This window comes from Hoplias malabaricus, chromosome Y, assembly GCF_029633855.1.
Source record: "Hoplias malabaricus isolate fHopMal1 chromosome Y, fHopMal1.hap1, whole genome shotgun sequence".
In the NCBI taxonomy this organism is placed as follows: domain Eukaryota; kingdom Metazoa; phylum Chordata; class Actinopteri; order Characiformes; family Erythrinidae; genus Hoplias; species Hoplias malabaricus.
In genome coordinates, this window is record NC_089820.1 from 32,987,448 (window position 1) to 33,005,374 (window position 17,927).

At 37.4% G+C, this 17,927-nt stretch overlaps 1 protein-coding gene across 4 annotated transcripts in view; it reads right to left on the reverse strand.

Moving 5' to 3' along the window:
- Positions 1 to 1,455: 1,455 nt before the first annotated feature.
- The window catches only part of LOC136677692 (ligand-dependent corepressor-like), a 111,093-nt gene continuing 94,621 nt past the window's right edge, over positions 1,456 to 17,927 (reverse strand). For all 4 annotated transcript variants that reach the window (XM_066655285.1, XM_066655284.1, XM_066655286.1 and 1 more), the window contains 2 exons: positions 15,752 to 15,848; positions 1,456 to 3,874 (listed from right to left, as the gene is read on the reverse strand). In XM_066655285.1, the coding sequence (XP_066511382.1) occupies positions 2,854 to 3,874; positions 15,752 to 15,848 (1,118 nt within the window). In that variant the 3' untranslated portion in view covers positions 1,456 to 2,853. The remainder of the gene's footprint in view (positions 3,875 to 15,751; positions 15,849 to 17,927) is intronic.

Below are 17,927 nucleotides of genomic sequence, written 5' to 3' on the forward strand. Positions count from 1 at the left end.
TGTGGGGTGGCCAATCAGCTGCAATAAAAAATTATTAAAGATAAATAAACTTTTTTTGGAACTTCATGAATGTCAACATAGACAATAACAGCACTGGAGCTTAACTATACATGTATCATTTACATTTACAGCAGTGTTCTATTAATCCTTAACAATAACACAAGAAAGGGACATTTCAGGTAAGATTTACAGCAGTAGATTCTATCCTGGGCTGCATTGAGATGCTGGAGTGGGTTTCACTAAAAATAGCAGGACATGGATTTTGCAACAAACTGGTTTATTTCCCTTGAGGGAAAAAAAGTTCAACTTGAATCTATAAATATTGCCCATAAAAACCTGTGCTGCTTCATCTCCATTTGCAAAAGCTGGCTTGCATTTATGTACACCTATGCAAATTACAAGCTAGTGTGATGGAAAAAGTGTATGTTGTTTGGCCACAATTCAGCTATGGAACTATTTCAGAGAAGACAAATAATTTAATGCTTTAACAAACCAACCAATCTTAATTTGTAGTTGCTTATTATACTCATTAAATTGCACAAGTACAACTGCTGCATTAAAGCAGTATCACATTCAACATCATGTTGTATATCAGTACAGTAAATATCGGCATGGCAGGAATTTTTTTCAACAATTAATCGGCAGCCTCCTGGCTACAGTCAAGCAACAGCTAGACTGATATTTAGCAAGCACTCCTTCTCATTATACTGTTTAAACAATGCCACTTGAGCATGTTACCCACAGGTTAGCCACACATTACTGAAATTCTGCCAATTAATTTTTAGGGTATGGTCTTAAAGTAATATTATTCCAGTGGCAATGACTTGATTCGCAAAACCCTTATTGTCGCTACAGTTCAATTCCAATTCCAGTACTAAAAGAAATTTTATGAGGCATCTTCCCCATACCACTAGAAGCCATGTTGAATTGGTGCATGCCATTAATATACTGAATAAAATTAAATAAATAAAGACATTAAATAAAATACAATATGTGTGTGTTCTTCATTGATTTAAAAAAAAAAAAAAAAAAAAAAAGATGTGAATTTGATGTGTGATTATGAAAGAAACCTCACAGACTAGATAAGCACCAGGCAGTGATGGAGTGAAAAACTCCATTACATAGAATGCAACTATTTGATAACAAATAAACAGACAAACCCAGTTTAATGAACATTTCTCTTCCATATATATGTAAGTCTACTTTGTTTTGGGCTATCAGCCAAGAGGTAATTCAAGAGTAAGTGGACAACAAACAGTGACAATATATTAGAAAAACTACAGAATTCAAGCTGTCAACCAGGGTATATTGAGAGGTAACTGAAAGAAAAGAATATGTTTGGATCTGAGCTGAGGTTTTAGTGTGTTAAGACACTAATATTGACTTTCCTTCATTTAATTTCATGCATCTTCTTAAGACTTGCTGCTGCAACAACTAATAAAAGCTCATATTTCCAAACATGTTCCTTTTATAACAAAGTGCTATTGTCAGAGGATTCCTGATGAATTTTCAACAAATGACACTTTTCCTATGTATACTAATAAGATTTTGTATATTTAATGACAAAATTTCTGTCCTGATCGTATGCGTTAATTATTTGACTGGGATGGTCTGTTTTTCTTTCTAAATACTTACAAAGTCATTGTTTTCTCAGTTGCTCTGAATTTAAAAAAAAGAAAATGAATTATCTAGAGATTAAAAACTGGTTTTCTGTCAGGATTGGCTTTTTAAACAGAATAATTTAAAAATAAGCTCCCCCTTCCTAAGTTTTTCAGTCCCAGTCTTTACCCCTTTTAAACAAAAATGTCTGTTTTATAAATACTAATGTCAATATATGACTTTAAAGCAGCAATGAGGAAAGGGATAAGTAAAATGTGCACACTTATGTAGAAAACAAAAAATAAATTCCTGTTAGTGTGGTTAAAATTAGCAGACATTTTTAAAATGGGTGCAAAAACAAACCAAAATAAAAACCCCAAAAGAGATTTATAAGTGACTATTTTTTGTTTCACAAAGATAACTACACAGAATATTAAGTGCGTAATGCAAACTATGTCGAGGTAATAAGGTCTTATCGCAGAATTGTTGTCTGGAAGTCACCAGACCAAAAGTACAGTGCAAAAGAAAGCGCAAAAGTAAAAGTAAGTTTCTTAAAGTAAGATTTTAAGCAATCATGCATCCCTGAATTACTATTTTTAAGCAATATTTCCATTAAAAAAAAAAAAAACATGGCTAACTTTAAATCAGTTGCAGTGTTGCAGAATATAAATAGTTAAAACTAATGACAGTAATTATATAGTGTGTGAGGGTGTCTCTCTCCCTGCTATATATACTGAAATCAACATTCTCTTTTTTTTTTTTTTTTGACTTACTTAGTTTTACACTTATATTTTAAAATATACTCAGTAAATTCTACCACAAGCTCAGTAGTGTGAGAGAGGAGTTCTGAAAATGAGAAAAGGAGTTTTGAAGGGATTTTGAAGGGCTCATTTAAAACCTTCTGCTCACCCTTTGCACTCCATATGTTTTGTTCAACTTAACTGGATACTGTCCAATAATGGTATTGTTCAGTTCATAGGAATAGGGCAAGTAAGGGCAAATTAATTGGCCTGCTTCTGTTTTTTAAACAAAATGTCAGGATTTGATTCACTTATGGCTTTCATAAGCATTTGTTATCTAAAAAAACAGTTTAAAACCCCAGTTATTTGATCCCTGCAGTTGTGCTCACCCTGATAACGCAACGTAAATTGGCACAATTAAAGCCCTGTCCTGTTCTCAGTTAGTAACTTTGTTACATTGAGTGTTTTATTTAATGTTATTCATTTGTAGGTTACCCATTCCTTGTAATACATCCTATTCCATTGTGCTGAGAGTACCAGTTGGTTTTGATGGGTTCTCTGCTTCTGCAGTGATCCCAGAGTCTTGTCCCTCTATCCTCAGCATCTGTTTAAGCTTCTTCTTTGGTGGGTTCTTCAATGTGCCCATCCGCTCTTTCACTTTGTACTCAAGGGTACTGTGAGGAATACCATAGATGTTCTGTGCCTTTGAAACACTCATTTTCCCACTCATCACGACAGTAATGGCCTCTTCAAGGATCTCACTGTTGTACTGTCGGTAGCGACCTCTTTTCTTCCGTGGCTGTTTAGAGCCTGTTGGATCTGCTTCTGGATCAGAAGTTGAATACTGTGGTGCAGGTGTTGACTGGTCAGCATCTGAGCCCCAGTACTCACCTACAGCAGTTCCATCAAGTAGGGCTCCTAAGCCTGCCCTACGATTCTGTTTGGGTAGGATAGCCCTAAGCTTCCTTTGTAGACAATTCTCTGACTGGACACTGGTCACTCTCATGGAGCTACAACTATAGAGATCAGAGGTGTTGGAATGACAATCCCAAGGAAGATCCATGCCCCTAAATTGTGGGATTTTCAAGTCAACTGGAGGAGAGTTCCCAGCTTCTTTCTTAATTGTAATGGCATCAAGAGGTTTGCCATGTGAGGCACTGGTACTCTTGGTGAGTGAGCCATGGTTTTCAAAAAAAAGTGGCAAGTCCTTTAAATTATTGAGGTTGCTGCTTGCTTGTTTGAGCTTAAATAAATCATCTAACTGAGGTTTGCCCCACAAGCTATCATGAAAAACAACAGGATGTGTCTGATTGTGGTTGAGCAGACTCACAGTTTCCAAATTGGCCAAAGAAAGAGGTGAAGGCTGTCCAAGGAATAGATGCTTCGGGTTCATGAGCTCCTCCTTTATAAGAAGCGAGCGGGCAAGTGGTGGTTTGACAGACACAGAGCCAGAACTCCCATCCTGCATAATTTTTTGTGGTGGGTTATCTTCCTCATCAAGGTCTTGGTAGTTTTGATCAGCAAACAGGGAATGCCTGATTAAGACAAAAATACAGAGTTGAATATTTTAGTGGTTTAAGAAATACTTAGATTTTAAATTACAAAGTAGTATTGTTAAAGAAGTAGGTATAATTGACATCTGGAACACACCAATTGATCTGCAAAGTAATAAGGGAGAGTGGAGCCATGAAAATAAACAACAACAGCCCCACGGGGGGGGGGGGGGGGTCCCTTAAATATGTGGTTACATAAAATGTACCGCTGTCTTACAAGTCCATGTTAGCCTCTAGGTATTTTTCTGAATTTCTGTCTGAAATAACATGGCTAAATTTGAATGATTATTACTTTCTAAATACTTAGAATTAATTAAAATAATTGGATTTTTGTGTAAAAGGACACAGAAACAAAAGTAGAAACATATGTGGTGTTTGACCCTAAGAAAGTTTACATATGCTTCTAATTGACTCCTAAATGGCAAAAAATTTAGATATTTTTTAAATTTAGAATTTTTTTTTACACTGTAAATGACTTTAGAGACATCAACTGTGATCCACATATGTGGATTTATTTGTAGAACTTTACCAGAAAATGTTCTGAATGTTCCAAATGTATTTATTTTTGATACTTATTCAAGTCTAAATAGTGTTTTTTGAACTATGAAATTTGTTTTTTGGTTAAAAAATAAATAAATAATTTTATGACTTACTACAAATATACATTGCATGGTTTATGTTTGAGCTATGAAAAGCCATTTTGGGCAATATTTGTGTCTAACAAACAATAATGAACTTACTACGAGAGTAACTATTAGTCCTTTTTGAAATATTGGGGTAATAAATGTTCAAAGTACTAATCAACCCGTTACCGGTTTTTTGATGGCCGATGTATATACAGTGTATATATTTTGTCTAAACCTAATGTCAACATCTTAGTGTTTTTCTTTACTATGAGAAACCCGTCTCCTGTCCCTCACCAAGTGGCGATTTACCCTCAATAAACAGTAAAAACCCTTAGTTATGGTGTGTTTTATTCTGATGTACTGAGTTTATTTCTGATGTTTACACTTGTTTCTCACCGAGTACAGTGTTCCTTTAAATGACTGATGTGTTAAAAGGCGAGAGCTGCACTCTGATTGGCTGTAGAGCAAGGCAACCACCCCCACACCCCCTGCTGCATTTAAATGTCCTCAGTGGGAGAAATGTAACTAGTAAAAGACATCTAAGCTTTGAAACCTGTTTATTGGCTTGATTATTGTTTGTGGGGCTTGTGGCTGCCAAATAGGACCATTTGAATCTCTCTCGTGGTGTCTGGGTCTGTTAGGCACTGAAAACATATGCGCTCTGTTGTATGTTTGTCCCTCCTCCTTGGGTGCGCATCACCATTACTCTGCCCTTGATTGGTCTACAGACTTGATCGACATGTCGTTGGAAAGCTGAGCGCCTAAGCAACGCTGCAATGACATGTGTCCATTGGGATCATATTTTAATTATTTTTTGAAAATGTGTACTATTTTTTTCGGCCAGTACTCGACACAAACATGAGGATTACTCACAAACGGTTTGACAGAGAGACTCAGATTTAGTCTCGTTTTGAAGGGGACTATCTAAGGTAAGCGTTGCTGTGCTAACGCTGTGTGTGAGCCGCTTGTGGGCCCCTCAGGCTTCAAGCAGCAGCGGTTTTGTCATTGATGAGGAAGAAACCTAAAATTTGGAATATCTTATTTTTTCGGCTTTAATTCCTTAGTCCTTAGTCCAGTCCAGAGAGTCTGCCCGTTCAATTGGTGTATGATATGTTCACATTGACTCAAATATGGTGCAGTGAAAAATCAGAAAATCTGTACTGTCACTAATATTTTTTCATAACAATTTCCAATAACAGCAAAAATACTTATTTATCGAGTGGGATTATATATAAAATGATTAAATAAATGAAAATCAGTGACTTTAAGCTTTAATTTGGTACATTAACTGTCGACTTTGGACATGTAGTACTTGAGATATACTGACGGATATAACAATGAGTGATTTTTTTATTTTTATTATTTTATAGGCACTGCCGACCAATGAGCAAAATAAGAGGCTAAATAATGCTGGGTTTCTAGGTTACAACTATCAACTCAGTCGTTTATGATAGCAGATTATTAAGTGTATGTTACAAAGAGCAGCCAGTAACAAATAGTGAGAGCTGAAAAATAGAAAATAATTCATACCGTTTTCTCTGATGAGATGGCATGCAGCTACAGGTTGGAGGCTTGTACTCGTGTACTTGTGCTCAATGATGTCTGCCTGTAAGATGACAAAATGGACGCAAGGGGTGCTCTAAAAGCCAGAATGACGGAGCTGCCCACAGCATTGCCTGTGTGCATTGTGTAAATATTGGCGCTAATATATCGGCCGATGTCGATTATATAAAAAATGCCAAAGATTAATTGGCCGGCCGATTTATCGGTCGATCACTAATCCGAAGTGTCAAAAATTGTGTCAAACAGTGGTCCATTACCTTGAATAACGCATTAAATTAATGGTTAGGCATGGTATTGCATGATAATGTGTAATGCCCCTTATAATAACCATGAAAAATGCATATCGATTTTTTTTTAAAATAAGGATCACACATGGTTTGCTTGAGGCAGATTCCTCATTATTTGTCTTTATACTTACATAAATTAGACCACTCCAATGGATAGAAGACATTCATAAAGCTAATATCTTATAAAATAAAGTTATGAAGCAGAGAATGTGAAAATTACAACTCTGAAACTACCAGTGGTTCATCGGAGCCGAACTGTTTAAAACAACAGCTACCTAAAACATATGGTCATTTTATATCCATTGCTGCTTTAACCCACTTAAAGAGAACATCTACAATTTTGGGTAATCCAGTTCTCTCTGCTTGTTCACATTTAGAAGCTAACCGTCTCTTAAGGTAGAACAGTGAGTTTAAGGGGAAAAAACCAACAGCTGTTGGTACGTAGATGAAGTTTAACAAGCCATGAAGTTTTTATTGACTGTTTGAATTTCTACTGAAAAACATTCATTACTCAAGTTCTTGATTTTTCTAGCACTTTCAGTAATGCAGTTAGCTGTCTCCCAAGTTTGGAGACTTTAAGTGACCGTATCTGATCCGAATCAGCAAAAATAATTCTATATTACCCACCTATGGTGGTCGATTCATGCTTTTTCAACGTTTGGTGTTCTATCCATATGCCTCTGGCATGAGCAGAGAGAGAAAGCCTAGCATACCAGAACAAACTTTTTTTTTTTTTTCAGTTTTATGTTTGTCTTTTCATACATTTACAAACACTGGGGCTTTTTAACACTAGAATTACCAGGATTTCCACATGACCCCTTCTACCAGAGACAGCCAAATGGCAGTGCTGGGGGTAATTTGTATCCCATTAGGCCATCTTTTGTTATGTACATTAAGCTAAGGGGGGGGGGGGTTGACTCAGATTGACAAAAAACCCTTGATTTTAACCCTTTCTATATAGCTATTTTGCTATTAGGTTTTTTTTCAGTGCCTCTTTCAGTTGCATTTAAACAGTAATTATGTGACATAGCCATATTCAGTATGTCGTTTTATTTTCTAAAGACCCTTTGCTACTCTAATATGTAATCACTTGAGGTTTTCATATTTCTCAATGTACAGCCTTGAAATCATACTCCCACATCAGATATCTTGACACAGATTGTTAGTGTGAGGTGTCTGTTAGCAATTTTGATGCTAATTTATTATGTCATATTACTGTGACAAAATAAATTTGTAGCATCAGGCGGACATATTTTTGATATTCTAAGCTTTGGGATGTATGACTGATAAAGCTCTGACAGCCACAGCAGGCCCAGACTTTCAGGAATTTAGTTCAGGGCAAATATGGACAATATCTCAACAAATAAAAATTATTTTGGTACTTTGGCAGTTTTCTCAGCTGCCAATAATAATAATAATAATAATAATAATAATAATAATAATAATTATTATTATTATTTTTATTATTATAATCTTTAAAAAATATGATGAAATAATACTTGTTTATTTAGAATACACACAAAGAATTATTTAAGCTTTTTAGTTTATATTTGTTGATCTAATGCAATATTATTTGATGTGAAACCTACAAAAACCTTGAAAAATATAAATTAAAAAATCAGTTAAGTAAAAATTGCTCAAAAATAGTATTTTATCTTAACTTGAGTCATATTTACTTGTCAAGAAAAAACATTTTTTGCCAATGGGGTGAAATATTTTGACTTAAAACATCCTGATAAAATTCTTTTACTTTGGGTTTTAAAAAAGTTTAAGTAAAAATGTCTTATTTACAAGTAGCCGAGGGTTGTTATTTTTTGTATAACTTTATGTAAAAATATCTTTACCTATTGGCAGTTTTTCAAAAGAAAAAATTACTTAAAATAATGGTTAAAAAATCTGAACTTTAGCTATTTTGACCAATCATCAGTGAGAAAACAATCCAAAATTAGTACAAACTAGACTTGAGATTTTTTGGAATTATAGTTCAAATAATATCTTTGTGTCAGTTTTAGAATAAAGAGAAAGATGACTGCAGACATAGGAAAACGTTTTAATAAAGTGCATAAACTTTATATAATAAACTGCACCAAAATAAATAGCCTATCTGGCTACATGCTGAGTGAAATAAAATAGAATAAACATTTCTCACTATAGTACAATATTACAAATATATACGATGGAGGTAACTGGGTTCTATATTTATTTTAAAAATGTTGTTGTTGCAGCCATTAGATCGAAATATGCAAGTACCAGGTAACAGTGAACAGTGATGGGTGTGATGGGTGATAGCGTGAACGATAATGATAACGACTTTGATGGCTCATTTACATAACACTGGAGGCAAGAAGAGCTATTCACACCAGCCAAATGGCAGTTCTTTGGGATTTAAATGTATAACTGCCAAATGGCAGTGGTTTGGTAGTTCTAGTGGTAAACACATCAGACTAGTTTCTAGCACTCAAACAGACTGGAGAGCTAGCAAATTTAAATAACAATTATTAACATCGCCATTTAAATGCGCTTCTATATTAAATATATTGAACCAACTGATACATTTAATCCAGTGATACTTTAAATACACCACATTAAACATTACCCTTAAACCAATGCATGCCTTGAATGCCTGATACAGTCAATATTCCTCACTCCAAACAAATGCTCAAATCTCAAAGACCAAATCACTAATGGCATTATTCAGGTAAGGGCACTTTGTTGACCAATTTGGTGCAAGAGCTGTGTAAGCAAATATTTATAAAAGTTTAAAAACACAAGATCATTCTAAAAAAAAAAGGCAGGTAGCTTTGCCTTAATAGATAGATTTGATTTGATCTCCACAACCGGCAGGAACATCCATGCCAGAAGTGCCCTTGAGCAAGGCACCCAATCTCCAAAATGCTCCATGGTTGCTGAGGGAGGCTGCCCACATGGGTTAAATGCAGAGATCAAATTTAGTACTGTACTGTAGAACAATTGCCATCACAGAACCAGAGTCCCAGTGCATCTATCACAGTGTCTTGAGACTTCAGCCATGTTGTTTCTGCCCACATTCAGTCAGTTTGTGAAGGGCAGGAAAGAGTAAGCAGGCACAAGGACTTGTATGCTAATGCTAAAAGAGCATACAACTCCACAGCTCTCCCTCCACTAGGCCGATTCAACTACAACCTTGTACTCCTCACTACACAGTTGTAGTGGAGTATGGACCGGACAACGAGATAACGAGATCAAAATGAAGAAATGAAAAGTTTTGAATTAAAACTTTTCCATTCTGAAGAGGACCTTTCGTCTGCGACCAAGGCACAAACCGCAGGGGTGCAAAGACCCTGCAGCCCCCACACACACCTAATCTAACATCAAGGACACTTTCCAGGACACATGGCCCCGACACCCTTCCTCCCCTCAGGAACTAAAGATAACAAGTTTTCATGATGATTTTAAGAAACAGAGACTTCAAACAGAGTGGGGAGTTTTACTGCCCCCTTTTTATGGCGTGGCGCCTAAGGGTCTCGTCATTATCGCTTGCAGGGATCAACAAATGGTTAGCAGGGGTGAACTCGGTTTGACCTCTCATTAACCATCCGCAACGGACTAACAGCATGGACCAACAGCGACCCCAAATGGACACTGGTGAAACTACGCCTCGCTCGGGGTCGCCTAAACAATAACGGAAATGAAATCAAATTCTGATTAATGTGTATAAACAATATGTATTAATGTCACTTTCTGTATCCTCAGATGAACGTCCACCTTCTAATGAAACGATGTGTATTACTGTTGTCAACCATGAAAAGAAGTTCTGTCTCTGATTAGGAAAGTGAATTAACACTAGAATTAATACTTCTAACGTATCATTGTAACTGGGACGTAAACACAACGTACCCAGGATGAAATCTTATGTAAATGTTTGATATTAATAATCCAGGATACTCATTGTTATATGTTACTAAAATGTATAAGAAATTTCGATACGCGAAATTTCCACTCTTTGTGAATCGCTGATTCAAACTCCCCCTCCTCTCCTCTGCAAAGCGAGACGCTTTCTTCTTCACGTCGACGAACGAAACAAAGAAGAACCTTAAAGACTTCACCAAAAGCTCACAAGAGACGTCTTGAATTAGCTAGAGTATGAAGCCTTACTAATACGTCGAGTGATTTGTATATCTTCTTTTCTTTTAATCGTGTTTATGTTTTATCGCCCAATCGAAGTTTGATCTCACGAGTGATCAAAGTAGGTGAAACTTATTCATGGCCAGAATAAGATATCACCCTTTTAGGTTAGTTGAAAGTATATATATATATATTAGCGTTATAAGCTGACTTCTGAGGGCATTACTCCTGGAAAACCGAGCAACGAGACGAGCTAACACTCTGAAGGAGCCACTCCACTCCGGTGAGCAACCAGCCACGCCTGCAATTTTCCGAAAAGGGGAACTCTCGATCGACGCCGCCCCGCCTGAGGCCGAGAGCTTCTAATTCAACTGGGAGGGAATCTCCTTCACAAGCGGGCCTGTCTTTCACGATGTGGGAACGACGAGAAACAACCCCAGAACACGGAGGTTAAAACAGCAGGACGCGACGGCTCGGTGAAACGGCAAACGAGTAAGCTAGCTCAATTCTCACATTTTTTCCAGGAGCTGATGCCTGATTAAGTCCCTTTATAATTTACAATTAATTAAACCTCAGTTAGCAACACTTTAGTCACAAGCCAGAGAGCCTAGCTTATCTTTAAAGTCGAATCGGCTTCCCCTGCGTTGATGCCGTGAGATTACAAGAATATGCTATGTTAATTAAATATCTTCTCTCCTTTTATTAATAAAACTCTCATTATTTGAAATTACAGTGTGTACAGTTTGTTCATTAAAATTCCTGAAGAACTCACTTAGCTTGATTATTATCCATTCTCAAACTAATTATTAACATTTTAATTGCTTAAGCCAATTATAAACTTTAATTAATATCATTAAGTCAAATATCAGAGATTATAAGAGTTTGAATAAGGTCAACGCTATAAACACAAATATAAATATATATATTAAATATATATTCACAGAGGTATCACGGTGTATGATCAACATACGCTACACAGTACAAAACCCTGGTCCAAAACAGACAGCATCCACCAGGACTGTGAGAAAGTGGTCATCTGAGGCTGTGGAATCACTGCAGGCATGTTTTGAGGCCACACAGTGACATTTGTGGACCACATTATCAAGACATTGATGATATTACAACATGTCACTTGTCTCACAATATTGATGCTGGGTTTGTGCTGTATATTAACATATGTAGCTTTTTGGGAAGAAACTTTTTTAGGTAGGTGAAATTTGTTAAAATATCAAGGCATGCCAGATCACCTCAGACATGGCTGAAAATGCGTTTTTGGCAGGGTGTTCAGGTTGTGAGAAAGCACTCTAAACATGCAGCATGTTAACATTAGTGTCTGGCCATGTCCTAAATGGCCTAATGCTGCATTGAATAGTAAGTGAATAGCAAAAAAAAAAAAATAATAATAATAATAAAATAAAATAAAAAAACCCTTAGCACTGCTTTCTGTGTAGTATGTAAAGTTCCATTGTATGTTGTTATTAATGTCAATCAAAGTATTTTACTGCCTTACCTACAAAGGAATCAACTTATAGCTAGCTAATATTTTGGCTATGGGGTGGTTTTGACTCCTTTTGACTCCTAATTTAGTCTGCTGCCCGATTTAGACAGTGCATGTGCAGAATATCTTGCTTGCATACACTTTTGTAGTCGAGTATGATCCAGATGCCAAAATTATTTTTGTATATTTCACAAGACTGGAGAAGAGCACCCCAGACTCCCTTCGATTAGCCTAACCTGTTAGATCAAAGACCATTTAGGACCTCTGCACACATCTCCAGCCTTGCAGTTGGGGTATTTTAATTTATATTCATGAACACAAAAGAATACGTAGGACCTTTTTTCACACCTTGAATCACTGCAATCAGCAAGGGGTCAAGTCTAGAAGTCTGAAAGTCTATCAGACCTCTCCTGTTAAGCTTATCAGAATGACCTTTGTCTTTCTGATCAAATCAAACTATGGACCAACATTAAAAATGATCATTTTTTCCATGTACAACATCGAATGGATATTTTAACCAAACTCTGAGACTTCATGTGACAATTAAACTGATATCAAGTACAATTTCTAAAATCCAGAGGAATACGTTTCAGGATTAAGACAACGAGGGGCAACTGCCTGAAGGATGGTGCAGACGCTCTGAAGAACCACACCGATACGACCTCAAAGAAAGGAACCTCTATTTGTTTCATTCTTTTACATATAAAATATAGGGGTACTGAAGCTACCACTCAAGTTTAGTTGAGGAATTTAAATGTGCAAAAGTGAGTATGAGTATGTCAGAATCTAAGGATGCAGTGGTAAAAGCAGCAGCACCAGTCACAAAAACGAGAAGGAAGTGGAATCCGCAAATGGCGGTGCAGATAGCCAGGAGCTCATTAGAGATTTAGGATGTGATTTTCCAAGTGCAATGTGAAAGAGCAGGCCTTGAGTCAGGTAATTTATGGAAAGCCTTTGGTAAGGCTACATTAATAGATAGAAGGATAATGATGGCTAGTTTTATTTGAAAACAGGAAGAGGAGGCAAAACCAGGCCAGTGGATTTGTTGGTAGAATCTAAAGAAGCGGAAGGTCACTTGGCAAGAGCTGTGGGTGATGGAGGCAAGTCATATTAATTTTTTTTTCCTGAAAGCAACTTACGATATCCTTCCAATCTTGGACATGGGTGGGTGAAGACCCTAATTGTAGATTATGTACAGTGGTTGGCGTGTTGAAACATATTTATCAGTTTGTAAGATTAGTTTGTCGCAGGGTCGGTATACATGGAGACAATCATTTGCTTAGGGCAATAGCATGTTTATGCTAGTAAACATCTAGGACAGCAAACATCTAGAGCAGTGGTGGGCTACCTACCTATCGGTTTTATCCGGCCCTCTGAGTATTTACAAAATAGTCCTAAAACAGCCTTAATTTCACCTTTTTCCTGCAATATCCACTAGAGTCCACTAGATTCAGGATACACCAAACATTACTGACCTCTGCTAAAGGAGAGTCTGTTAGGTCTACAGATATTCATTCGTCACATTTGTCATTAAGTCAAGTGCTGCTACCCCCCAGGAGTCACCGATCATGCCAGAATGTTCTAACAATTTGGTTGGTTTAAGACGTCACACATAAACCATTAACGTTTGTAGAAAGTGATGTTTTAATCATTTTATTGATTTTAATAATAATAATAATACATTTTTATTTGAAAGCGCCTTTCAAGTGACCCAAGGACACTGTACAATAGATAATAAAAAAAAAGTCAATAAAATGTAAATGCACATACAAACATAAAATGACCATAGAGACATATAAATAGTATCATCCATATGCTAGTTTAAAAAGATTTTGTTTAGACTGTGATACACCAAGCAGAAACAAAGATAAAAATTCACATAAGTTATTTAATTAATCTCAGTCCACCTATCAATTTTTAAATCCCAGTGTGGCCTTTGAGCTGAAAAGTAGGCCCATCCCTGGCCTAAAGGTTAATTGATGAGTGGTTGTAGTAATAAAGAGATTGGGTTTGTGCATGAGGGGGAATGTGTTCGAGAGTGTGCACAGGCTATAAATATTGGTAGATGGCGTGAAGCATGAGATTGGAAATTGCTGGTGGACATTGGTAAAAAACTACAGGTCCATGTATGCATTGCATTAACTACACTGAGACCAGACATGGTGTTGCATTCTGAAATTAAAGAGAGTTTATTTCATAGAGTTAATAATTCTGTTTGAGGTTGCAATAGACGAAGCATTGGAAAGGATGAAGCAGAGGTACGCGGACTTGGCAGCAGAGATGAGAGAACGTGGGTGGTAGGCACATGTAAGGCCGGTGGAAATAGGTGTTAGGGGATTTGAAGCCAAGTCTGACACATTCCTGCTTGTGCAGTTTGGCATCAGGGGCCGGAAACTAAGGGCAGCAGTGAAGGAGTGATCCGAAACAGCTGAAAGGTCTAGTCAGTTGTTGTCGATAAGGAGAGCACAGATTACTTGGGCAAATGCACTGTAGAGGTGCTACTGGAATGTTGGTGAGGTAGCATGTAAAATTCACATGGAACTGGTGGCACCGAGCATGCATTAACGGTGCCAGTGGGGCTAGGTACAGCCTTTGTCACCAGGGAGGCCAGTGTGGATTTACGGTTGTTAATGGTAAAGGGTAAGGTAGGCTGTAGGTAGGAAGAGAGTGTGATGGGCCCTATGTGAAGCTCTAATGGATTGGCATAGGATATTTTACATCTTATCTTGTGTACGATTATAATGAATTAATTATGTTTCTTAGTGCAATACCTTCTAAGGCTGCTCTTGTATATGTATATAGACCCTCCTCCATTTTATTATAATAAGGTTCATAGCATTGTTGTAAAACAGTTATTTTTTTATTCTGTAACCAACTTCTATATCTCTGCTCTATTTATTGTAATTTTGTATGTCTCCTCTTGTGCACTATGTGCTGTACATTATCACACTGCAGTGATTCACTACCATCCGGAGCAATACAGCGTTATCTTATAAAGTACGGTTTCTCAATTCTAAAACTTCTGCTCATATGTTCAAGTAAATATATGAATTCTATAGAGGCCTCTAATCTTGCATGTGCCAAAAAATGCTCAGAACCTGACCACTGTAGTTATTTACAACCATTAAAAGTTAAATGAAGTGTATAGGTGCAAGCATACACATTTTAGAAGAAAACCTGGAATAAAACAGTTTTGTCTGATTACTAGTACGGATTAATATTCCATACTACTTTATTTTATTAATAATTTTCCATTTATTATGATGTAGGAAAACTGAATGACATGACAGTTGCCAGTGTACCCATCTCTGGCCATGTGAATTTTGTTGAATGTAGCTTTAAAAAGGACAGAATTAGAGCATTTTATGTAATGAACACATATGGGGCAAAATGTGGATATGAAAGGGAATTTTCTGGAAAATGTAAATCTGATTATGGCAAAATTGATCATTGTAGCTCAAAAACTGTGACACAAGAAAAAGTTTATAGAACAAAATGCAGAACAGCAAATTAGCATAGTCAAATCAAATTATAAATATTGTTGATGTTATTATTAACAGTAATAATAATAATAATTATTATTATTATTATTATTATTATTATACTTCTACAAATAACTATAATTTGCCTTTTCCAAGCCAACATAATGAAAGTAAAAAAGAATAGCTTATAAAATTCATAGCTTACCTAAAAATAGAAACAGGTTTGGAGAGAATAAGACAGAATGAACGCAGAGAATGAACACGTGTTGACAGAGATGAAACCAAATGCTCACACTTACCTCTTAATAGCTGGTGCAAGGGAGAAACCATGGGAGGTTTTAAGAGAGATGCTGCTACTGTTCTTGTGTTTTTTTGTTGAGAGATCAAGAACTTCATCTGTAATACAAATATAATAAATTCATATTATAAACAATCTACATAGAAGTGTTACATGTTTGATTCAGGGAGGACAAAAGGGGAAAAACATGAGGAAAATAAAAATTAAATTTATTTTTGCATAATTCCTAGAGCCCTACAGACAGTGTGTCAAATTTGTAGAAGAACAAATTCCAAAGTGAATTTTAAGATTATCTGAGTATGAGGTTATGTAAAATTATGGGAAAAAATATTTTAAATGTAATTAACACTTTCATTATTTTATTGTTTTTTTTTTTTTTATTTAAAAAAGGTGTAAGGATATGTGCAAACATAGGCCCCGTCCACACAGATCCATTTATTAGAAAAAAAAAAAAAAAGGCCTCCCATCTTCATCTCATCATCATCATCATCATCATCTTTTCTGCTTAATCCATCAGGGTCGCGGTGGCAACAGAGCGAGCAAAGAAGCCCAGACATCTCTGTCCCCCGAAACTTCCACCAGCACCAGGCATTCCCAGGCCAACCGGAAAATATAATCCCTCCAGCATGTCCTGGGTCTACCCCAGAGCCTCCTTCCTGTTGGTCGTGCCTGGTATACCTCCATTGTGAGGTGTCCAGGAGGCATCCTTATAGGATGCCTGAACCACCTCAACACGAAGGAGCAGCAACTCTTCACCATGCTACTCCCTAATCACTGAGATCCTCACCTGATCACAGAGAGTATGCCCAGCAACCAGTCGGGGGAAAGTTCATTTCAGTCACTTGTATCCGCAATCTCGTTCTTTCGGTCATTACCCATTGCTCATGACCTTAGGTGAGAGTGGGGATGTAGAATGACTGGTAAATTGAGAGCTTTGCTTTATGGCTCAGCTCTCTCTTCACCATGACAGTTCGGTACAGTGACCACATCACTGAAGCTGGTGCACCTAAATTATGGTCAACTTCACGATCCCTCTAACCATCACTCATGAACAAGACCCAGAGATACTTGAACTCGTTCACTTGGGGTAGGTTCTCACCCCCTACCTGAAGGGAGCATGCTATCTGTTTCCGGGATATAACCATGGCCTCAGACTTGGAGGTGCTGATCCGCATACCAACCGCTTCAAACTCAGCTGCAAACTGCTCAAGTGAATGCTGGAGGCCTCCGTACAAAGAAGCCAGAAGAACAACATTATCCGCAAACAGCAGAATGCCCACAGTGAACAAGCTTGACTTACTGCAGAGGGTATGAACACAACTCAATCTCTGAGAGTACAAGGACCGTGCGGCTCACTGGAGCAACCCCGGCAGCACCTCCCACAGAATCTCTTTGTTGTGGAGTAGCAAACTCCCATGTCCCCTCAATCACCTGTGATAAAGTAAAGAGCTGGTCCATAGTTCCACAGCCTGGATGAAATCTGAATTGTTCCTCCAAAATCCTAGGTTTAACTATAGGATAGATTCTCCTTTCCAGCACACTGGGAGAGACATTCCCAGGGAGGCTGAGAAGTGTGATGCCCGATAATTAGCATACATTCTCCAGTTCCCATTTTTTAAAAATGGGAACCACACCCTCCGTTTGCCAATCCAAAGGCACTGTTCCTGAGGTCCGTGCAATATTGTAGAGACATGTCAGCCAAGTTAGCCCCACAGTATCGAATGCCTTGAGTAACTGTGGGCGAATTTCATCCACTCTAGGGGCTTTGCCACTGCATAGCTTTGTAACCACCTCAGTGACTTCAGCCAAGAGAATGGAAACTGACACACCAGACACTTCTAGCCCTGCCTCCTGTCCAGGAGGCACCAAATCAAATCAAAATTATTCGTATAGCGCAGAGAATTACGGTAAGGCAAAGTTTAGGCATGAAATGTTAACATATAAAGAATGTAAAAAACCCCAGGTGAGCAAGCCAAGGGTGACAGTGGCAAGGAAAAACTCCCTCAGCAGAGGAAGAAACCTTGGGAGGAACCAAGGCTCACAAAGGGGGACCTAGCCTCCTCCTGGTAATAATAGTTAGTAGTCCATGAAAACTTGTGTAGTATGGGTCCAAGGCAATTGGTTGTGGCTGGAGTGTGGGCAGCTGCTCTGAAGGGTGGAGCAGGAGCTTGACAGTC